Genomic DNA, 24403 nt, shown 5'->3' with positions numbered 1-24403 from the left:
ATTTTCCCCTTGGTTTGATGTCTCTATGCTTCCCACAGCACTTCCCAAGCAATGTGGACATGTATGAGGGACATTAGTCAGCAATATTTCATACTTGGAATTATTTGCTCTCAGTGGTGGCCCTGCTTCTCTGCTCAATGGCAAGGGACACATATGACGACAGGAAAGGAAATGCTACCACATCTCTCAGACATTCTTTTCAGCACATTAATTATCGGGATGAGCACTATTTTATTTTGCTGTGACTAAATAACTTGGACAAGCAAAAGGAAGTCATTTAGCTAGTATGGTGAGAGAGCAGTAGATGGGTGCATGATTGTCCTTACAGACAGGCCTTTCATCTGCCAGTGCACTGGAGGAAGAGGAAAGCTACACATGCCTTTGAATGGCTGACACTGTGAGAACACAGATGTCTGTCCTATCAGTGATGTGGACTGAAGTATTGAAGATATATTCAAGTACTAACAGCTAGCCTGTTAACGTCTTATAACACACACCTCTGCAATAGTCACTGATTTTCTACAAGGTTCCTCTTTACCATTAGTGCCAAGTTAAGGTCATGGAGAAAACTGGACTGCTGAAATCCAGTGGCCAGTGCTTCCTGCTTAAAACTTTGGCTGAATTCTAAAATGCTTTATTATATTTTTTAAACCCCATTCCATTTTTAAAAGTAGTTATAAGCCAGGGGTTTAGCTCAGTGGCACAAGTGCCTGCTTGGTGAGCATGAGGTCATGAGTTCAATACCTGGGTGCCAAAAATAAAAAGCAGTTATGGGGCAAGGGATGGGTTTGGATGATATGCAGTGAAGAAAATTCAAATCAATGAAAAGCAGAGCAGTAAGTACTATGAGCTTTCCAAAAACATTTACAAGACTATAATAAAAGGATAAACTCTGTGGGAATCTGCATGCCAACTAAAATAGTTTGAATGAGAAAAAGCCAGAGCAAAATGTTATTACAACAGGGAAAAAGAAAGGCTATTTGATGCAACAAGAAACATCAATGCAAATTTCCCAAACACACAGATAGCAGGACCATCCAGTAACAGATAATATGTCCTCTTCTCTTGGCAGGGTCACTTAGTAAGCAATGACACAGAATCTTCTCTTGTCAAGTCCTCATCATTTACCTTTTCTCATTTTTTCTGCTTGTTCTTTCCACTGCTTAACTTCATTTTCATTAACCAACCTATATAAAAGTTAAAAGAATACTCATTACAAAAAGTCTACTGTATAGAAAATCCTCAGTGGAAGCCTGAAACCCAATCAAACTTGGATGTTACTGGTATATTGCATGCATTTGTAAAGCAACTCATATTTGACTCTTAGACCATTTCAGCCCTCTCCCTCTCCGCTATTATTTTGAAGTAGGATAAGATAAGCCTACTACACTGTCATCATTATCTCACAGGCAGTAGAAAAGGAAGAGACTTACATTCGTACAACATTTTTAATATTAAAGTTCTCCAAAGGTGTGGAGTCGGGGTCCTGTCCTTTGTCATTCTGGATAACTATTTGCTGTATAATTCTATCTAGTAGTAGCCAGTACTGAACAGTGTTGCCACTCCTCTTGTCTGAAAAGAGAAAGAATGGTGGAAAAAGATCTTCAAGTTACTTGTAAACCAGGATGAACATTTTCCAACAGTGGTCATCCTTTAGAGTCACAGAACGGACTGCAACAGTGCCTACCAAAATTTAGGGAATCTTGACATGCAATAATTATTTGTTTGAGAAATACTCCCTTTATAAATGTGTTGTAAGGCACACACTTATTATAATTTATTTCATGTTGAAGATTTAATGCCCTGGAAGCTATGTAGATATATGGACTGTCACAAAGCTAAGGCTTGGAATCCCTGATGTGCACCTGCTCAGGAAACAGGGCTCTGCAGATGACATCCCAGCACTCCACCATACCCTGACAAATCGCGAACACTCACAAGGCATTTGGAGGCAGTGGTGCAGGATGGACATGAAGTGAGGGTAGGCTTCACTGTGTGTCAGCCTCTTCCTGGTTAGCTCAAACATCTGTGTTGCACTTTTCGTGTCTATATGAACCTGTTTGATAGGAAAACAAATCTTAGATAAACATTCAAGCTCCTCAATGGAAGGAAAGTAAATCCAACGCAGATGCTAATCTTGCCACTTGGGTGACAACACAGAGCTCTGATTTTGCTCACAGGCACACTGGCAAATGTTGACTGTGCAGCATCATTTCAAGGGGCAAGTTCCAAGGGGACAAGACAAACCAAAATAACCATAATCATACATACCAGTTCAAATCTTTTGGCAAATTCTAGTTCATCCTCATTTCGGAGCATTTCAAAAAAATCTAAATGCCTGAAAAATAATTTTAAAAACTAAGAGTGTAACATCCAAACAAAAGCATACACGATTTAGGACATTAACATTTCCTGAATTTTTAGAGATTGCTCTAAAAGAAGGTAAAAGAATTTGAATGTCTTTGTTTAACTATGCTTTCTTTAAGGAAAAAATATATTAACTGAATTAAATAAGATCATAGTAAGAAAAAAATGTAGAAATCTGGTATGCATAGCATACAGTAGATAGTATTAAATTAATGTGTTAATCAAATCTAATTGAGTCCAGATTCCTCTCATGAACTCCCTTTAGAGAAAAACCCATATACCCACACTTGATTCACTATTAAATATCACCAAAGAAAGTTTTGTATCTTTCATTATTCACTCAAATATTTATTAAGCCCCTATTATTTTATACACTGGTAGTGAAACAATGTACATAGGCAAATGCATCATGGTAAAGAGAATAGAAAATAACTGGAAATGAAGTGAATAGACACAATAGATGGGAAAGGTCTCCCTACAGGGAACAAAGAACACATAATCTGTGAAATACTTTTAGAAGCTGAGGAAATAGAACGTGCAAGAATATTTCAGATAATATCTTATATAGAAGAAGAGCATAGTTGAGTGAACGAATGAAGAAGAGTGATGGAAGGAAAGACCTGAGAGTTAATACAGCTATCCTAGGAACGGCAATTGAAATTAACACCTGCAGAATTCCTATCAAATGCACTAAATGATTCAATAGGTTTTATGGTTAATTTTTGCAACAAAAGAAGAAGAGAACTAACATTATGATCACCATCAGATGATCTCTCATAAACATAGAAATGATCTCTCATAAACATAGAAATACTAAAATTCAGAAGGAAGGAGTAAGTTGACCAAGATTTACAAGGAGCAAGGCCAGGATACAAGAGGAACTCAGGTCTAATGCCAAAACCTACATTAAATTCTTTACACAATTCACTGACTAAGTCTTATGATAAAAAAAAAAAAATTAGCTGAGCCAACATTCTGGTGCAAGTTCCTTGGGTTACAAACAGATCACAAGTAGTTCATGAGTTGGCACCACACTATACATACAGAGTAAGTATGAACTGTCTTAGACCATAGCAGCCTGACTTACCGATCTAATGTTGAGTTCTCATGTTCCCTTAACTTATCTATTACGGGCTGAATTCCTAACATTAGAAATTCATAGCGAAGATGAAGTCTGAAGTCCAAACTCTCCTAAAGTACAAGGGTGATAAAATACATTTTATGATTTTAAGACTACATCACAATGATGTTTTAAAATTGTTTTTAACAGTATATATGTTAAATTACACAGAAGGTTCTTACCACTCCTGCACCTTGGCTTAGTACTGCATTAATGAAGGACATGATGGCAGTCTTGAGATTCACTTCATCTCGATACCGCCCTGTGCTTTTATCTAAATCATTAATTAACGTCTATTCAGGACAAAAATACAAAAACAAAGAATGAAATCATTTTTAGCTTTATGCTCATTTTACAACTTTTTATGCTTATAACTTAACTTTCAACCTCCATGTAGTCAAAATTACACTGATCCATACAAAACAACTCATTATATTGTTCTGTACAAAGCCATTCTTAATACTGAAGGTCTCTTTAATCGTTATGTGTGTATTTATACACATTCATGAAAGACTTAACTCTATTACCTCTGCTTGTTTTTTCCATCTGAGTAAAAATATGGTGACTTAATCTCACTATTCAAATTGATCTGGGGCTGGGGATTTAGCTCAGTGGTGCAAGCCCCTGTCTAGCAGGTGTGAGTTCAATCCCTAGTTTAAAAAAAAAAAAAAAAAATTGATCTGGGCTCCAGAAAGGCATCCTATAAAATTCTCAGGGAACACTGTCTAGTGGACTCAAAAGGTATGTGCTATTTAGTATGTAGGATGCATGGCTACATTTTCAACTTCAGGAAGTCTAAGGTCCCAGTATATCTACAGAAAGTATATTTTATTTTCTGGTTCTTAAACCTAAAAGAAGGGAAGGTTGATCATGGTATGAGGAATAATTGGAGGGCAAAAATCTCAAGTAATGTCCCCATTAATGGCCAGAGAAGGCACCCATTCATGAAGCCTTTGAAAAGAGTTAGAGATGGATGTGAGAAGGAGCCAGGGTGACCCACCTGGAAGCGTGTCCTTTCACTGGCATACTTCTGGTAGTGCAGCATGGCCTGCAGAACCTTCTTGTGGCCCCCAGGAACCAGGCACACGGCGCCCAAGATTTCCAGCACGGCCACTTTTGTTTTAATATTCTCAGTGCTCAGACTCTGAGCAATTACATTAATACTCTCAGAATGAGCCAGGACATGAGCCCGGCCCTGAGAGTTATTCATTAGCGCCTTTATACATCCAATGAGAGAGGTATGTATTCGAGACTCAGAGGTCTCATAGTCCATGGTCTTCAGAAAGTTGAGAATACATGACAGGCCGTCCAAGTCAATGAACCTGGTGACAAACCTGGCATGAAGAGAAGTGCATCAGACTTAAGTCTTTCTGGGATTCACAATGGTCCTTAATAGGAAAGCTTAGTGGGGGGGAGGGGTAGAGGTAGGGCATGGTGAATGAAGACTAAGTTCCCAAAGAGCTAAACTCATCTGCTGATCAGCTATTACAGCACTTTGTGTGTTGACCACTGACCTCAGAACCCCAAGATCATCCTTTAACTCTAGGATATTCACTTGTCAAACAAATGATTATCCATAGCCCTTAAGGTTTGGTAGCAAAGCCCTTCCATTATATGATACACTACAGAATCCCAATATATAAAATAAGATAGTGTTTTATTACTGCAATTTTGTCAATATTTTTAACATTTACTATAAAGTCAAACAATGAAAATAGTTTATGTGCATGTCAAAAGCTCTGAGAAGTCTACAGACCATATAATCTGTTCATCTGACTACTTGAGAAGCTTCCTAATTAGTATTTTATACTCATTAACATATGAGAACGCTGAACATACTGAAAAAAACACTGATCTAGTTACGATAGCCTATCACACAACTGTGCAGTGATGAATCAGTAGATTTTTCCTAGTTTGCATTTTATTATCAAGTGAAGAAAGGCAATTGTTATTTCTGGGCCATTCATTCCATCCACCCACATGACCCAGATACTGTCAAGCTGGTTAAACCAGTTGGCTTCACTCCTAGCACCTGTGCTAATGAAATGTGTTGGTAAGATTCCCAGTATCTTACCAAATCCTAAGGCTTAAGGGAAATTGAAGGCGGAGGAGGCATCCTGTGAAAGCTAGGAATGCCAGAAGGCCTGCCCATCTTTTAATGATGGTTTTATTGTCTTATAATTTACTTATCATATACTCACCCTTTTAAAATGCACAATTCAGTATTTTTTAAATAGATTACGAGTAGTGTATCAACATTATCTAATTTTAGAACATTTTAATCATCCCCAAAAGACCATTTTCCTTTTCTCTTTTGCTCAACTCTGGCAGCCACTAACCTTTCTGTCTCCATGAACTGGGCTCCTACACACATTTCATATAATCATACAATATTTGGTCATTTGTGACTGGTTTCTCTCGCTTTGCAGGACATTTTTAAGGTTATTTCATGTTGTGACTTGTATTAGTACTTCATTCTTTTATTATAGCCAAAAATGTTCTATTGTGTGGTATATCATATTTCATTTTCTATCCATTTATCAACTGATGGACACATGAGTTATCTTTACTCTGGGGCTATTTTGAATAATGCCATTATGAACACTGATGCATGCTTTGGCGAACATGTCTTCACTTCCTTTGGTATACATCTAGGTGCAGAACTGCTGGATTATATAATAATGCTGTGCTGAATACTCCAAGGAATTGCCCAACTTTTCCAAGTGGCAGAAACACTTTACTTTCCCCAGAGCATGAGTTTTCAAATCTTACCATATTCCTGCCAATATTGTTACTCTTTGTCCTTTTTATTTTAGCTAACCTGGTTACTCCTACTATCTGTTAAATGAAGAAAATAAACTTATTAAATGGTAAGTGATTAAAGTATTTCAACCATGCTTCAGTTGCATGCTTTACATTTAAAGTTTTCAGGAAGGTTTGACCCTGCAGAAAACCAGGAACACAAGAGAAAAGGAGAGATGAGAGAGGAACAGGCAGCCTAAGGACTGAGTACCTCATTGGTTTTGTCCTCAGTGCTGTTTTTAAACTCTCTATAGTTTTACTTCTCTCTTCTTCTTCTTCTTTTTCTAAAGCCAGCAAAGATTTTCTCTATGCAAAGAAAATAAAAAAATATTTCTTTACATTCTCCCCTTTAATCATTGTACAAGTGAAGCAAGCCCACAAATTATATGCTTTTATCATTTTAATAGAAATAATGTCTATGATTAAAATCTACTACCCATTAAAATGCAGAGCAACATGACCACCAATTCTGTAATTTTTTTTGTCTCTATTTTAACTTATATCTTTCAAATTTTAAATAACACTTTAAGAAATGTCTGGAAATTTTAGTAGAGATTTAAGTTATCTGAGTATCTCTGTAACTATTCTATAATTTGATGTGGCTATTACTATCTATATTTGATAGAAGATAGGGTCTGTAGTTGAGTACATTTTAGCAATTACAGTTAAAAACTCTTACATTATCAAACAGAGGAAATGGACAGCAGTTTTACCATTTATCAGTTGAAAAGTGATCAAAAAGATCTTATTATATCAAATTAATTTTTTAAAGGAATAGCTAAATTGGACCATTATTATGATGGACACTTCTTCCAGAGTCAACGCTTTAACTTTTTCAAATGATTCAACATCATTTAGAAACAAGGATATGGAGTGTTTGTAGGAATGAATGTGTTAAAAATTGCTCAGGGATGGGCTACAGTGATACTTCCCAGACTGCAATGGGGGGGGGGGGAACCTCCCTGGGGATCTTGTTAAGATGTGGGCCCTGATTTGGCAGGTCAGGGATGAGGCCTGAGATGCTGCATGTCTAAAAAGTTTTCAGGCAATGCTGACGCTGTAGGAGCAAGATGCAGGTGATACGATGAAGTCATGAATGCTAATACTAACAAGGGTTACAGTCTTTTCTACTTCATTTCTCTTGGTGACCACCTTGGTCCCAAGAGCCTCCAATCTTAGAGTTACTGGTCCTTTTCCTTTGTTCTTACTCTGAATGCACACCTGTCCAGTCTCAGTTCTTTGGCCTATTACCAATTTCTGTTTTTAAATTTCTTTCTTTTTTTCCTGTAGTGCTGGGGATCAAACGCAGGGCTTTGTGTATGCAAGACAAGAACTCTACCACAGAACCACATCGCTAGCCCGCCTGTTACTAATTTCTGATAAAAAGCTTGACTGGGAAATTGAGGTGACAGCATAAAAAAAAGAAAAACTGAACTAATATATGGGTCTCAATGATCCAGTCTCTTTCTGTCATCATCAAGGGTGACTTTAGTTTTTAAATCCATTCCATCAGCATTAAGTAACTAAATGTTAAAGCCTACACTTGAAAGGGGCAAAGCCTCAGGCATAGGAGCACATCAGTGTCACTTATGTTAACTGAAATAAAAGCCAGGAGAGGTTTCGTTTTGTTTAACTTGTCATTGTTTCTGCTGAACCTGTCCTCTGGCTGGTGATGCATCTGGACAGCTGTCACCAGAAGACAGTGGGGAAGAAGCTATGGGTAGGAATAGCCAATGAAGCCCTTCAGTGCCCTGTGAGACCTACACACTGGGAAATTCAGCACAAATCCAGCCAAGGATGTTTAACCTTCAGTGGCACAGCTGAACTCATTTGGACTCGTAAGCAATCATTTTTAATCTATAGCTCAGAATCAAATCTTTTCTGAATATTACTCCTTGCTCCTAAACTTTATCTCGCAAAACTATTCCAAAATTAAAGAGTACCCATTTTATTGTGGGTCATGAATGCAAAATTAAAATGCATGAGTTTATCTTTTTAGCAATTTTGGAAAGGGTAGGATAGCTGACAGACTACATTAAGTCTTTCAGTAGTAGACTTGGGAGATTTGTGAAATATCACATATAATTAAACTAGAACTTTCTTTCCCATAATAAGGAGCATTACACTCTTCTTTCAAAACAGAAGAGACTAGACCTCTTGTGAATATGATACAATGAGATTTAAGATCCAAGACTGCATTTAAGAAAAGTGTAAGCAACCTGGTGTTCTAGTACAAATTCTTACAATAAAGTAATTTTTATAAAGTCTCACATTTTCATGCTTTACATTTACAAAGGTTTAATTCAAAACTTCACAAGTGCAATATGCCTATATTTCTGAAGACATACCCCATACCAAGCAGTGTGCCCCTTTGGCAAGTAGCATCAGCCTGCTTTGACACGCTCTCAGCACCTACTTGTGCACACACTAGGCAAAGACTAAGTGCATGCCGGTGGAGGACCTGCCTATCACAGCTGCCAAGGTCATGCTGAACGCACCAAATACACTGAACTCCTCTACCCAAAAAGCTGAAGATAAGCAAAGCCCAAGCCCTGTAGAACCTGTTTATCTGTATACCTTTACTGTACCACTTTTCACTTTTTAAAAGTCAAAAACTCACTCTGGGGTCCTTTAAAGAACAAAGCACTCTTGTTATAAGGCTTAAATAACTGAATTTGTTTCACAAACAGTTAGTTTCACAGATCACAGGTTTCACAGTGGACAGTTTATCAAAGACTCAAGGCTTTCAAAGACCAGATGCTTGTCCCCACCCCTAGAAAGACAGTGGGAGCTTAACAGTGTGGGGGTGGGTAAGGAGCGCATAACTAGGGTCTCCAGGCCACTCTCATGTGACAAAGGGCTTTAAGGATCCAATTAGTGAGAGGCAGATGGAAAGGAGCCTTTGGGTTCAGACAGTTAATTAGGTGGTCTTGGACAAGGTCTTGGACAAGGTAAACCTCATCTGAGTCTACAGCTGTTAATCTGTAAATAGCACTGGCAGCACAAGGTGCTGGTAAGCACTTAAAACAACATGTAAAGTGTTTGTCACACTGCCAGTCCCATGAGGCACACTTAGTCATAGTAGTTGCCAGTGATGCTGCAGAGGACACATGATGACAATGTGGACAACTGCCTCTTCAATAGGTCCCCATGCAGAAAGCCAAAGAGTCTAGCTGCTGGGACCCAAAAGCATATGGAGGAACTGTGTGCCTTGCCAGTTCTCTGGGATAATGGGGGTGGGGTGGGGCTGATGTGCTCAAGCACAGATTGAGGGAGATTAGCCAGAACCAAGCAAGAAGGTTGTGGCAGCTGATATGACAAGGAAAAAGAGAAAACGGGACACAGGTTTCTGATCTCCTGAGGTCTCCTTGTTCTTTTAGGTAGCAGAAGTTTTGAAGCCTTGTTAGATCATGTATGGTTCGTGCCCTTTTATCTTTGATCCAGAAAAGATGCAGGCTCAACCCTAAAATGAACATCAGAAAGTTCGGTTAGGGGCCTGACACATAAAGCACAGCAAAGTCACTTATGTAATTTAATAGCCTCTGCTGCCCTGGGATAGGACTTTGGGTTAGGATCCAAAGATAATTAAAATGTAGACCACCTAAAAATGCAGCAAACAGTCGTCCAAGAAGGTGTTAAGAGAAGAAGGGAGGCTTGGAAAAAGGGCCTGGCATGTCCCAGATTCTGAGCCACAAGACGAACCAGGGCTACTCCAGACCAGGCAGGCATCAAGACACAACGGGCCAAATTAACAGAGTGGCCCCAATGCTGGAAGATGGAAGGTCCATAGTATTCAGTCCTCCAGTTATAGCAAGAAATTCATTTAAAAAAAGGAATTTCTCCTGTTAGACATCAAACAATGCCGACTTAATCAGACAGAGATAGTCTGTTTGAAACCTCTTTTTTCCTAATGGGAACAAGGATTCACAAAATAGACTTAACATGCAGGAAATGTTAAACAGCTCCAAGTCATTACTGCTTGAGTAGATGCATGGAAAGTCCCTTGTGGTCATCACAAATCTCATACTCTGTTAATATATTCATGCAGATGCTGAAGTTCACTGTTTTCTCATCTTTGGCATTTTGCATCGAATAAGGATTTGACGGTTATTTTTTGTCCTTTCTTTTATGCTTTTAGACTAGAAACTCTTGAGGCAAAACTTATGTAGTTTCTCCTATAATTTATATAGCCCTACCCACATTTACTAGACTATCATTGTATAACAGAAGCATGTTCAAAGTAAAAGCTATTAAAGAAGTTACTAAAAATCAAGGTCTCTCAAAGTTTAGCAAAAATGTGAATAATCTATGTATTCTAATAATTTTTTTTGATTTGCAGCAGCAGCAAAGTATTAGATAATTTAAAACGTTTTCTTAAAGTGATGAGAAATTCATTCTCCACAAGGACACAGGGGGAAGCAAACAAAAAGTGAAGAAAATATCACAGAAGATATCTATTTACTTGGACATTATAAATGCAAATTTGAATACAACAGATTGACTTAAACTCATAATCAAGAGTTTGCCCTCTGCGGCAAAACACTGTGGGCAGCCTTCAGCTTTGATCGACAGCAACAGTATTTAAGTTACCAAGCATTAAAGGTTATTAACTCATCTTCTGCTGTGAAGTTTAGCTGTGGTCAGAGGTCCCTCATGCTGGAATGCTGCCATCACAGAAGAGATACCATGTGATAATGCATTGTAAGCAAAAACTGAACCAAAAAGTCAGGTACCAAGACTCTCTGAGGACAGCCCAGCTCTATTATTCTGTTAAATCAGTCACTCCATGGATTCTTTATTTATTTGATAAGAAAAAGGGCATCCCGGTCCCTGCAAAAATCAAGATATCAAGAAGGAAGCAAGTTCTCAGTAAGAAAGAGAATGAGAGGAGTATAATGAAGGAATAGCAGTCATACTATTTTTAAATGATATCAACTTTTGGAATAGCACTGCAAAGCTCCACATGATCACTTAGGGCATTTGCAAGTTGAATGCAGGCCAGATTTCAGATTATGTTTCCTCTTGTAACATTAAAGTTGATTCTATTTTAGTGTGTGTAGATTTTATTTTAAAATATACTAGAAAGTTTGCTTTGCCAAGTAACACTTCTATCCCATTACTTCCCTCCAACACTTGGATTGGAGTTTAGAAAGGTATTTGGTAGGTCTTACTCAATTGGATTTATTGTGCAATTTTGTATTTTGTGCTAGATTTTTAACTGTGTGTCACAGAACATAAAGTATACCTACAGCAGCCATGGAATTGAGCTGATCAATGTAGAATTCGGGCCAACTTGTAGCTCCCTTGTTTTCTTCCTGGTCCTAAAAATGAAAAAGAAAAAAAGAAAAGGTTATCACCGCTAGAGGCCTACACATGGTAGCACCCGACCTCCAGAGCATCCAGATGACAGCCATGCAAACCATGGGAAGACACTAAGTAGAATGCATCTATTTTGAAACACTGGTTTTAAATCGCCGGTTCTTCTACCTGACTAGGATGGTCCTCTCAAACCAATTTTCAGATTTCTGAAGTCTCCAATGGTAGAAAAAGGGGACATCTTCTGAACCGTGGAGAAAATTTAAATGAGAACTTAATCACGCTATGGTATAAAGTTGTTTTCTTTTAGGGATACAGTAATACTAAGTAGGGCACAATGACGGCCAGGTCCTACGCCACACTGAGGATAGTACTGACGTGCTCCATCTGGGTGGAATTCGTGGAAGAAGGAAACTGGCTCCAAAACTGAACAAAGGACACAGCCAGTTGTTAAACAGACTTTTTCAGTTAGCTTATTCAGACTCTTGCACAGGTAAAAATTTTGAAGTAGAGTTTCATTTGATGCAGCCAACATTAGGTTACTGTTTCAGATAAGGAAGCAGAATAATACGTGGCGTGGCATGGCATGGCAGATAACACAAGGAACATATACAAGTCCCAGCCCCAGCCCTCTGGCTGTAACAGTCCAGGAGTGTGGGTAGAAAATACAGTGTGTGGGGCTGGGGATTTAGCTCAGCGGCATAAGCGCCTGCCTTGCAAGCAGGGAGTCGTGAGTTCGATCCCCAGTACTGATAAAAAGGAAAAAGGAAAAAAAAAAAAAAATAACAGTGTGCCTGAGCTGAAAAGAACTGAAGCCTAAGAGATTCAAAGACCTATTCCAAAACTATGCCAGTCAGTCTCCCATCTAGAAACAAGGAGGACCTACGGCCATACCCCCAACCGTGGTTCTGCAGAGTGCAATCACATCACTTGGCTGTGGGCTCTGCTGCACTGAGGAGAGACCACCCAAAACGGTGCAGTGGTTAGGATTTCTGCACACCTGTGTGGCTTTAGGTTTGTGTGTGATCAAATGGGCCTGGAAAGAAAAACTTCAGATATTCTCAAGGGTGCCTTAGACCAACAGATATCCCTGCTCCCTGGTGGAAAAACGTGTACAATCTGCTCACATGGCTCTTGATGGTGGGGCAGTTACTACCTGTCCTAGCATTGCATTTTGTACAGTTCCACAGACTGGGGTCAGAACCCCAGGCCTTGGAGAACAACCTGAAGCCAGGGTTTTACATTTTAATCCTACACTTTACCGAGAAAAAAACAAAAACCCCACACTTTCTTCAAGTAAATCTTTCCACACTGGTCTACAAATCTCTCCAGGCCAGGATAAAACAAAATTAATTTCAAAACTATTTTTGAGGAAGTCACAACAAGGGGAAAGCAGCCACTGCTTATCATACCTCATAGGCCAACAGTGGCTGATGGTTCAGCTCAGGCCACTGTGTGACTGTCCCGGGAGAGGGGACTACAGAGGATGGGGACAGGCACGATAGCAGTGGCTTCGAAATTTGGCTGAATTATACTTCTACCGTTTAAAAAGGATGTCAGGAAGTCTGATGAGCTTTTAGAACAGCCCTTGATTATAATTTAACATGTTAATAAAATAGCTGCAGTGGTAGTACAAATATCGAGCTCTGCTTTCCTCTTGAAAAGGAGCATTAAAATTAGCAAAATCCCACTGTTACAAAGATATTTAGCAAGCCAAAATCCACAGTGATATTCAGTGGTATCTGAACCTATAGAATGAAATAGAAGGTGCCAGATCTTTCTATTGTCTTCAAATTAGTGCAAATTTCCAAAACAAGCAAAATCAAATCCCACGTCAAAGGTCCCACAAGAGTCTGTCTGTTGTAAACTTAACAGTCGTGGTTACAGAACAGACCATTTTAGAAACTGAAGACTAGTGCAGAGAGAATAAACCTTATACTTTGGAAATGTTTTAATAATGCAAACAGATTAAGAGTAGATCCAGATACTATAGTCAAAATAAAGAGATGAAAACTTTTTTATTTCACATGCTGCAGTACTGAGAAAATCAAACACACTGCAGTATGTGAAAGCATCTTGTAGTATACTAAGTGTCACCAATCTATGGGGTGGTAGGGTTCAGAACCTCCACCTGGTAACTCATCACCAGCTCCCCAAGTATAGTCCTGGTCCTTCTATACAGATGTGTATTTTGGTAGCCATGTGACACTTGTATGTGAAGAACTCTCCTATTTCATGAAGTTGTTAAGAGTCTGAAGTTTTGCAGAGGCACAGACCAGAAAGAGATGATTAAGCTGCTCTTAATGGGGAGAAGGATATGTGGGTCTCCAAAAAGACTGGATAATGCGATATGCCACTATATAGACACTGTCTTAAGACATACAATCTTCCTGAGGACACTCAAATCCTGTACGAGCCTCTAACATGGATTATTCTTTGTGTATCTATGTCAATTTTATTTGTCCTAGAAAAACAAGTGAGAAAATATACAAAATTGTATAAATGTATTAGTTGTAACAGAAGCCAAATGAATACCCAGCGATTCCATAGCTCATTTTGTGCCAGACACTATGTATGTATCCTATTCTTCCTTGAGTCTGCAATTTGAGGAAGGTATTGTTTTTTCATCAGTTTTACCGAAGAAGAAACAAGAGACAAGGAAGCATAGGTCACTGATGAAGGTAACACTGTTGGGAATTCAGAGACAGTGGGAAAGATTCAAGGCAACCTTTCTACTAAGCTTAGAGCTCAGATGAGTCACAAGCAACATACATAACTGTGAAGTTGGCTTTCATTCTTAACCACTTCATGAGAGGAGAATGCAAACATGGCTAGTGACCACCTTTCCCTAAATCTCTACTGCTATTTTTATTATATTCAGCAATTCTGAATATACAAGGTATGATTAAAATGTATGGTAATGGTTTAAAATTATTTTGAAAAATTTATTGCAGCAAATGTTATATAGTTTTTCACTGCCTCAAAATTGCTCTTTTCATTTCAAGCACATTCATCCCACCACTCTTGTCACTTTCTGAAGCAGTTCTGGAAGTCTTCTTTCACATCTTTACAGGATGTGATAAAAAAAAAAAAAAAAAAAAAAAAACACCAAAAAACACCAAAAAACAGCGAGTGTTGCTGCCAAGTGGCACCCAAATGAAAGGCAAGCTCATAAGGCCACTAGGATGTGTCTTCATCCACGTTTTCATCAGAAATGTTGATTCAACTTCTGGTTCTTACTGTCAAAATGACTGTAAAAGGTAATGTTTGAATCAATTCAAAACATTAAAGCAGCCATCACAGTATAACTGAAGACACTCATGAAAGGTAACTTTCAGAACTTCTTCAGAAAGTGGCAAGATGACAGAGTAAGTGTGTCTGAAGTGAGAAGTATTTTGAGGGGGACTGATAGCAATGTGTCTCACTGTAATTCAATTTTAAATCTTTACTGTATTTTTTGATCACACCTTGCAATTCTAAGGTCTGATATCCTATCCCAGGTTACTTCTAAGTTTGAACTCCTTTGTTCCTTTATCAATGCCCTATATTTTTATACATTTGCATGTCAATAGCAGAACACTTTCTCTAACTTGTTTCTTCCTGCTATACACCTAACTGTCTAAAGATTACCTTCATGGGAATTTCTCAGAACCCTTGAAAATGAGCTATTAACATCAAGCAGTTCTGGATACTAGAACTACAAACACCTCCTTAAATCCCTTATCTCAATCTGTTTTTAGCTACCTCCTTCACTCATTCCATTAGAACTTTCTCTAAGCAAAAATACTGGCTTCATCCTACAGTTTTAAAACAGATTATTGGCAACAGTTAGTGATACTTAGAAAGCTGTCCTATGTGAATACAAAGTCTAGCATTCACATTAAATGCTCTTTTCAGTCTACCTCGTATGGATAATTCATATTAAAATGTAAAATAGCTGAGTTTGTAGGCCTCTCTTCAGGAGGTTTATTGGACAATTAGAACAAAACGTTCTTAAAATATCCTCTAATTTTTTTGTTTTTAACACAATTTATAATCATCAAATTTTTAGATAGAGTACAGTAGAAATAGGCCATCTGAAGATGGTATTTCAGAGACTACTTTCTGATCTACACAATTGACATTTTTGAGTAAACCTGAATATCTCTGGCGCCATGTTTTTTTCTCTCCAAAATTAGAAGGTGAAACTAGAATGTGCCTAAAGCCCTTGTAATCCCTAAGATTCTACATGACTCCAGTAGACAGCTTTAACAGGAAATACAAGGTGACCTGCACTTAGTTGGATTTCTCAATTTCTAAGATTAGCAATTTTAAAAATTTATGTTGTTCAGTGGCTCATAGTTTTAAAAAACTGTTCATTTTCAAGTTGCTTGGTTTGTTAACATAACGGTAGGATCCCAACCTTCTTTATTCTCTAAGTTTTCTAATCCAGTTCTGCCTCCTTAGGAGGTTAACAGATGAGAGTATTCATGGACAAGGTGAGATAGAAGTGACCCTTGATACTTTGTTTGTGCTCTTATCCTGTAGTATATGGTAACTGTAACTACTGTTTCAACTTCTTCTTCCATTATCTCAAATTTGGGGAGGTCAGTTCACCAGAAAAGTGAATCTGGACAGTAGCGGGATCTACAAGAACACTTTAAAAAGTCTAACATTTAAAAGATAAAGAAGGGACTGAAGGGTTAGCTCAGTCACCTGCCTGGCAAGTGCAAGGTTGTGAGTTCAATCCCTAGTATCAAAAAAACAAACAAACAAATAAAGAAAACTCTAAAAGATAAAGAAAAAACTAATCTTTTGACCTTACTTCATTTCTAAAGAGCACGTTTCATCCTAGCTCTCTGGCTAGCAGCTAATCAGAGCACCCGAGAGGCCTTCCGCCTCCTTGAAAATACACAACAGTGCATTTGTTTTTCCCAGCATCACTTTTACCGTAAGCACACATTTCGTATTGATTCTCAGTTTTCAGTCTGTCCACAGTGAACACCACAGCTGGACTTCTGTTTCTTGCTTAACTGTCATCTCTCTCTTTGACCTTCAATTGGACTATTTATTTCTCTTGCTGTCAACACACACCAGGGTAACTGGTCACTTCTGAGCTTGTCACTTTTTAAGGCTGGCAAGTTAAGTAATCTCTTTGTGACTCAGTTTAATTTCTTTACCTCTAAAACAGGTGTTTCCCTTCCAAGGTCATTGTGAGACTCTAGAAAGTTAATTCAAATATGGAAAGCACGGGGCTGGGGATTTAGCTCAGCAGCATAAGCACCTGCCTTGCAAGCAGGCAGTCGTGAGTTCGATCCCTAGTACCGATAAAAAGTTTAAAAAAAAAAAAAAAAAAAAAGAGCAAACAAATATGGAAAGCACTGTAACGGTAGGTACACATAGTCTTTAATAAAGAGGCTAACAGTTAATTTTCAAGCGCAATGATGATGATACTGGCTTGAGTCTCTAGTTACAGTTAGTTACTCAGTACTTCTTACTGAGACTATAAAAATTGGAGCAGCTAGTTTAGAAGCAAAGTTTGGCAATAAGTGTTTAAACTAAAAATGTAGATAGCCTTTGACTCTGTAAAACTGCTTTCAGAAACATAGCCTATAATTACATGCTTACAATTACACAGAAATATCACAAAATTTTTTTCAGTGTAGCACTATTTGAATTAGCAAGTGATGTACAAGGAAACAAATTGTATGGAGAGGAAAATGGTTGAATCATTTACTATATAGAAGTAACAAAGAATAAAGATTACATAACAACATTTTTAAATGACTGGATATATAAGAGGAAAGGACTACAGGATATTATTTCCTATTGGTAGGAAAGAAAACATACACTCTGTGTACAAATGTTTCTAGAAATATACAACAAAACTTAATGGCTACCTCTGCACAGCAGTAGAAACATCTCTTATAACAGACTTTACATTTTCCAATTTTTTTGTTACATTTCAAATTTTTATCTTAACAAGAACTTGCACTATTTTCACATTAAAGTAGAATTATGCATTTTGTTAGGTTAAGATCTTTGCTTTTTCTGTTGTTCTGTATAATATAAAATATAACCAGGCTACAATATGGGATGTTTCTCTCTTTTAGTTCTGGACTGTCCTTCACCTCCCACAGCAAATAATTTCTGTGTTAATAATCAGTTGCTCACTAGAGTTTCTATTTCTAATGCACATTTTAATGCCAATATTTACATAGACAAAGAAACCCTATTATTTGGGGCAAAATTAATGTACCTAAAGGATGCTAAAATTTTCTAAATTACATACATGGAAATTTGTGCAAGAAACTTTTTCTTTGGTAGGAGCTAAAGTTCTTGACTGACATAAGTAGCACTCAAAGGACAGTTACAAAATTTAAGTTTTTTAAAAATACTGAGTCACTAGAAAACTTCTTTAGAAATCACCACAGGACCCTTTCTTAATAGGATCATTTTCCAAATTAGTAACATAGAAACACTGTAGAGCTTTCCTTCCATTTAAAATGCTCTTAGTGAGGCCCAGAACAGGCTGTGCAAAAGGTCAATCAATTGTGAAGGACATGTTCTGCAGCTATTCTCCAGGCCACGAATCACAAGTTGGAGCAACATTTACTTGTTCAACTGAAGCCATAAATCTGTATGTGTGCTCTTACACATCTACGAGATTCTTAGATAATATTTGTCAGGAAAGAAAGACACACTCTTTCACTGTCTGAATCAACTAATGATCAATACATACTACTACTGTCATGTCAAAAATAGACATGACATACTAAGGTTTCATCAAATGTATGTCAACTACAGAAAGGGTTTTATGGAGCCAAGATGGAAGCTAAATCCCTGTCAGTGAACCATTCGGAGTACAGATTGGGGAAAGCCAAATGGAAGCTAAGCCCTCACCTGTGAGCCATTCAGAGCACGGATGGGAAGAACAAGGAAGGAAACTAAACCCCACCTGTGAGCCATTTGGGAGCATTGGCTGGAGAGAACAAGGAAGGAAGCTGAGGTCCTGCCTGTGAGCTGGCTGTCGTCCAGGCTGGGGAAGAGGAGAATATCCCATCGCTGTCCCCCCGCCACCGCCCTTCCAGTTATCAGCTGATTCTGAGCAACTATATTGTTTGGTTGACTTTGCAAGCCTAAGACTGAGCAACTATTTAGATGACAATATGTAATACAGTAACTACTGTAGATTTTCTATTGTCTTGTCACTATTTTAATTTGTTTTATTCCCTTTAAAATTACATAGAAAAAAAGACCTGAAGTTAGTGGATCCAAAATGTACAATAGATATTGTGAAAGTGAAAGGGGAAGAAATGTCTAAAAAGGGAAAGTGGTATCCACTCTTAATTTCCTATTACCTTGTCTTGAAGTCCACACCATTTTCATTGCTTTGTTGGTTTGATTTTATTATGTCTTATGTATGGACAGCTATTTTGAAGACAACATTATGGCATTATGATAGCCATTGTTGATTTTCTATTATCTTGTTTTGAAGTCCCATATCGCTCATTGTTTTGTTTTGATTGGCTTTATTCTGTTTCATTGTTTTGATTGGTTTTATTCTCTTTACAAAGAAAAAAGAAAGGATACTATTTCAGTAGGACTCAGTGATTTCCATTACAGGGGAAGTCAATTGATAGCTAATGAAAATGTGCAAAGAAAATGTTATTAGAAAACTCATATTAACTGTTACAGGATCAAGAAATTCTATCTCTTGTAAAAAGTCACCTTCTAAATTGTCATTATGATTCTGGATTTCATGGGCCTAATGCCATACAGTAATGAAGACAATAGTTGTTAAGTAAATTCACTCAGAGTTTTTGCAGAAAACAAAGTAGAAAACAGCAGACAGGTCAAAATGGTTCATTAAGTGGGCATCAATCACTGGTATGCGGAACCTAAAAAAATTCAAGTGAATGATAGCAAACAGGTGCCAACGTGAGGGGAGGTCTGTGCACAAGGGAAAGGCAGATGAGAGGACAATGGGAAAAATTGCACAGGAGGCCATGCCAATGACTTCTGCTCACTTTCCCCTCTAGCTCAAAAATAGTGTAAACATCTTTTCAAAAAATGCCATGATGAAGTGTGGAAAGACCTGGTGCACAAGGGGTCAGTAAATTCTCTCTGCTGGGCCAGACAAGCAGCATTTTGGGCTTTTCTGCCCACACAGTCTAACACAACCATGCAACTCTGTGCTTGTGTGGTGTGAAGTATGCTGTGGATGATGCTGCCATGTTTCAGCAACAGTTTATGCAAAAGAACAAGTGACTGACCAGAGGCAGTCACTGGCAGCAGTCCGCTGATCCTGGTGCTAGCCTGAGCTTGGCTCTCAACGGGGTGGAGCACATCAAACTCCTAATATGGTTGCCAATACTTTCCATGCTTTTCCCTCTCCTTGAAGCCACTCTACCTCAAACAATTCCAGCTATAAATCAGGACCAGCTCAGAAGATATTTGGAATTTGCCCAGTAATTTCAGTATTTTCCAGAGAAGCAGTAACCTGCAAGTCTGCAGAGTCTACCTTTCTGCCAAGCTCACTGTTCCTTGAAAAACAGCATAGCAGCATTAGGTCCTTTAAATCCTGACATCTGCTCTCAATTCTATCTTGTTCTTCTTGCATTTAGAAGAGAAAGATTAGAGGCCACAAACCTGGGGATCTGAGACTGTCTTCCTCCCTCTTTCTACCCCTAACAGTAGGCTGGAACTATGTTCTACATCTGCAGCTTGCTAAAGGCAGGCAGTTAGGTTCAGAAAATAACTCCCCTGCTGTCACATTTCAGGATGCTCATGTGGTCATAGGGACTGCCAGTCCTGGTTATATTTTTTGGCACCACCACAATTATATATCGAGTGCATCTGTTGCCAAAATCCGGTTGGGCCCACACAAAGAAAGATTACAGAACAGCAGCTTCTTCATCTGCCAGGAAATCCACCTCCTCCTAAGCCTCAGAATGTCAGTCACTTATCTGGAAAGACACCAGGGTGACTGGCAAAAACAATGACTTTCATATTCACCACTTGGGATGGCAGAAGAAAAAGTAAGCTTCCTTCCTCATTTGTCCTAATGCTATAAAGTATCTGCACATTTTTAAAGGAAAGTTGTCACAGAATTAATTATATGGCTGGTCGTTAATCCTAGAGACACCCCAGTCTGAGTCTCTCCTCCTGGGGAGACTCGCGAGGTGGTTCCTCTCTAGAAGGCTTCCAGAGAAATCCATGATCTTTTGGAAGCAGCATTATCATGTACCATCAGGAAGTCTGCCTCATACCGACATGAGAGATGTCTCCTTGTAACTTACAGCACTTGCAGGCGTTAGTTTTGTCCTTGGGAACGGTACAGAATAAGTCTAATCTACCCTGGGAACAGCAATCCAGCAAACATTTACACCATTTGAAACAAGTGATTATGTTCTACAAAAATCCTCTATTTTACCAAGCGAACTTCTCTTCCATTGGCTACATAGCACCACTTTATCTTCCTCAATTCATACAGCTCCAATTTTCCACAAGTTCATCAGAATTTTATGTCTACTATTTGTAAAAATAACTCCAATGAACATATTTAATTCCAATGAGAGCTCTTTTCACATTTGTATCACTGATCTACCACGTTGGGCAGTCTCTACTTAGACTGGAAGAGTTCTCACCAAAATCTCCACAAGGAGGGGGAACAGCTTTTCCTCAACTAATAATCAATCAGTCCATGACAATACTATTTAGGAGTCAGAAAAAAAAAAAAAAAAAAGATGCATGCCAAATGCAGTGGAAATAAAGACTTTTCCTTATTTTATTAAGTATCCATATTTTAACAAAGCTAGCTATAAACAGGTAGTAACATCAGGTTATTACAAGATAGAGGATGCTTTAACTCTTAACACAAAAATCTTTAGCAGAATTGAACATAGGTGAATAGGAGTAAGCATAACATATGTTCTGAACCTTTGTGGGAAGTTTAAACCTCTTCAGAGTATTGTTTTTCTCACCTCCAGATTGCACTTTGTACTCTCTCTGTTCCTCTCCTCTCTACTCATCTGTTACACACCACCCAGATTTCTCCGTTTCATACAGGTGAAGTCTGATGCCTCTTCTGACCTATACAACTGCCTTCTCCCTTTCTCTGATCCATGCAGATATAAAGCCTGTTGAGTCTACACAAAATGTTGTATTCTCCCACTGAGAACCTCCTGCTGGCCTATCATATTTTCTAGAATAAAATATTCTTAAAGACCTCAGATCATTTATAATAAATCAATTTTTTACATTTAACATTCTATACTGATACAGAATCTTCTAAAAGGTAAAAGTATGACATGAACTCATTAATAACTAAGGGAACTGATAAGATGTTGCAAAGATGTTAAAAAGAGAAGTCAAAGAATAGACACATATGCATTATGAATGTTGAAATAAATTTGCAAACAGATCAAGGTAGTAACTGGACCAGGGATTAGCCCAGTGGCCTGCCTGATAAGCACAAGGTCATGAGTTCAATCCCCAGTACCAAAAAAAAAAAAAAAAGGTAATAACCCATTACATCAGATGCAATTTGCATTTCAATAGATAAGAATCATTTGAAGTGCTTTCAGTCTGGCACTTTTTAAAAATAGCTATTTACAGATTTGTGAAACAGCTCAAAAATAACAAAAGGCAACTCTGCAGCAAGTATAGACAGGATATTAAATACCCACACACACACTTTACTATAACTACAGTTTAGCAGAATAAGAAGTGCATGCCCAATATTTCCCAGCTGAAGAATACTCAATCCATACAGGTGTAATAAAGAAGTGACACTATGCTCTAGAATCATCACACTTAAACTATTAAATGCACAGATGTGTCCGAAGCTCTTCCTCTGCAACATTCCCCCATCTCACAATTTTACCTCAATTTTGTCTCCACTTCCCTTTCTAGGCTGCATGGCAGGTTTTCACCTGTGCATCAGAATTGCTAACTTAAGGGCATTGGGCTCATGACCATTTCATTCGGCCTTCTTTGGAAGGGACCACTTGATCTTCTACTCTCTCCTAGGAACTTGCTGGTCATGTATCTCTGGTACTACAAAGACTCTAGTTATGAAACACAGCATAAGCTCCATGAGTTCAGATGCTCTGGCTAGAAAGAAGACTGTACCTGACTACTGTTCCTAGTTTGGCCTAGAGCAGATGTCCTATAAGAATGACCTGCAGTCTACAAAAAACCCCAAGGACACGGTAGTGGTTAAAATTTAAACACTTGCATAAATGACCTGAGTCCACAGCACTATCATTACTATACTGGTGAGTATGGGGCATCTCAAGGACAGGATAGGAACCGAATCCCTCTTTTTATTATGTTCATACTCATGGTATGAATTGACTCTGAATAGTCATTTGCCTTCCTTCTTCTCATTCTGTCATTCATCTGCAAATGTTTACTGAGTTCTATCCTGAACTAAGCACTACAGAAATACAACAGTAACTGCATTCCCTACTTTCCTTATGAATGACCGAAGAATGCGACACAGAAGCACTTCTATTTCCAAACTTTAGAGTTGAAAAGTTCTTAGATGACCACAAGCTTTTTCTGACAATAGGTTCCAAGTCTATGCAAGAATAACTGCCAAGAACAAGAACTATCCCTACTGATAGACTTCACTCTCTTCTCCACTCTCTTTTTGGCATGTTCTAAAAACAGTCAAAGCTCTCCTGCTATTTTACTGAGCCCCAGTGTTTCTCAGTGTATCTTGTAATTTCAAAACAATCACACTTCAGCTCCTTTAAGAAATAATGCTTTGAAACGCTGTCTTGCCTGCACAAAATGTTACACTGATATTTTTTATATGTCATGATCTTTACTTACATTGACAAAATCATCAAAAAATTCTGAATTGCCAAAAATGAGATAATATATGAAAAATCCAGCTTGTGCCACTTCTTAGCCAGTTATCATTTCTGTTCTGACCAAAGCCAAAGACTACAGAAAAGCAAGAAGAGTGACACTCTAAACAGATGCACTCACCCTGGGGGAAGGAACAGCAATAACAGAGAACAGAATATGATTCTTTTGAAACAATCCAGTCACCCCTCTGCTCCACACGTTCTTTGTTCCTACACAAGTCCCAGCTGACTTTATAAATCTGAAATCTTAAAATTCATCCACAGAATTCAGGAAGGTAAATGCGTTTCATTTGCTAGCATAGCTAAGAAAGTAGTCACAATCCTTACCTAGAACTAAGAGGTGAGACTTTATATAGTTCATTTCCCAAACTGTGAGTCATTTATTTATTTTAGCACATCATTTCTTTGGCAAAGACTTCAAAGCATGGAATATAAATGAAACCTAAAAATCTCAATCAGTACAACTACAACATCTGAAATCAATTTTGGATGACAATTTCCCCTCATATTCATGACAAAGAAAAAGAAACATTCTCCAAATATTATTATCAGAAATGATAGTACTCAGCATTTCTCTGAAGGCAGGCACTTTGCTTATGACAGCAATATACAATGATATGAGATAAATTACTTTAGCCAAATTTATTAAGAAGCAAATCTCTACCCACATGCCATCATGAGGTCTACAGTCCCAGGAACAGTGGGGCCAGGTGGTATGTAAATGACCATGCTGAACACACATCACTACACCAGCATACTGTGTGGAAACCCAGCCAGTGGTATCAATCAATGGTCTTTGCTGCCTCATATCCTGCTACCAGGTTTGCTTCTACCAGACTAGACCTTCTAAGTGCTGCAAAGTGGGTTTGATGTTTTGTAGCTTGCTCTTGAAAAGCACATAAAAGCATATTCCACTTAGGAAATCATTCTCAGGATG

General features: G+C 38.2%; 1 protein-coding gene across 4 annotated transcripts in view; it reads right to left on the bottom strand.

Annotated features, from left to right (window-relative positions):
- The window catches only part of Daam1 (dishevelled associated activator of morphogenesis 1), a 177948-nt gene that overhangs the window by 49568 nt on the left and 103977 nt on the right, over window positions 1–24403 (bottom strand). For all 4 annotated transcript variants that reach the window (XM_013155276.3, XM_063241084.1, XM_063241083.1 and 1 more), the window contains 9 exons: window positions 11539–11610; window positions 6501–6595; window positions 4488–4821; window positions 3670–3780; window positions 3455–3558; window positions 2272–2338; window positions 1939–2056; window positions 1434–1572; window positions 1129–1187 (listed from right to left, as the gene is read on the bottom strand). In XM_013155276.3, coding sequence (XP_013010730.1) covers window positions 1129–1187; window positions 1434–1572; window positions 1939–2056; window positions 2272–2338; window positions 3455–3558; window positions 3670–3780; window positions 4488–4821; window positions 6501–6595; window positions 11539–11610 — 1099 coding nt within the window. The remainder of the gene's footprint in view (window positions 1–1128; window positions 1188–1433; window positions 1573–1938; window positions 2057–2271; window positions 2339–3454; window positions 3559–3669; window positions 3781–4487; window positions 4822–6500; window positions 6596–11538; window positions 11611–24403) is intronic.

This window comes from Cavia porcellus, unplaced genomic scaffold (assembly GCF_034190915.1).
Source record: "Cavia porcellus strain 051 isolate PalLab524CR breed Dunkin Hartley unplaced genomic scaffold, mCavPor4.1 scaffold_31, whole genome shotgun sequence".
In the NCBI taxonomy this organism is placed as follows: Eukaryota; Metazoa; Chordata; class Mammalia; order Rodentia; family Caviidae; genus Cavia; species Cavia porcellus.
Note: the sequence above shows the minus strand (reverse complement) of the source record. Positions and strands in the feature narration are given on the sequence as shown.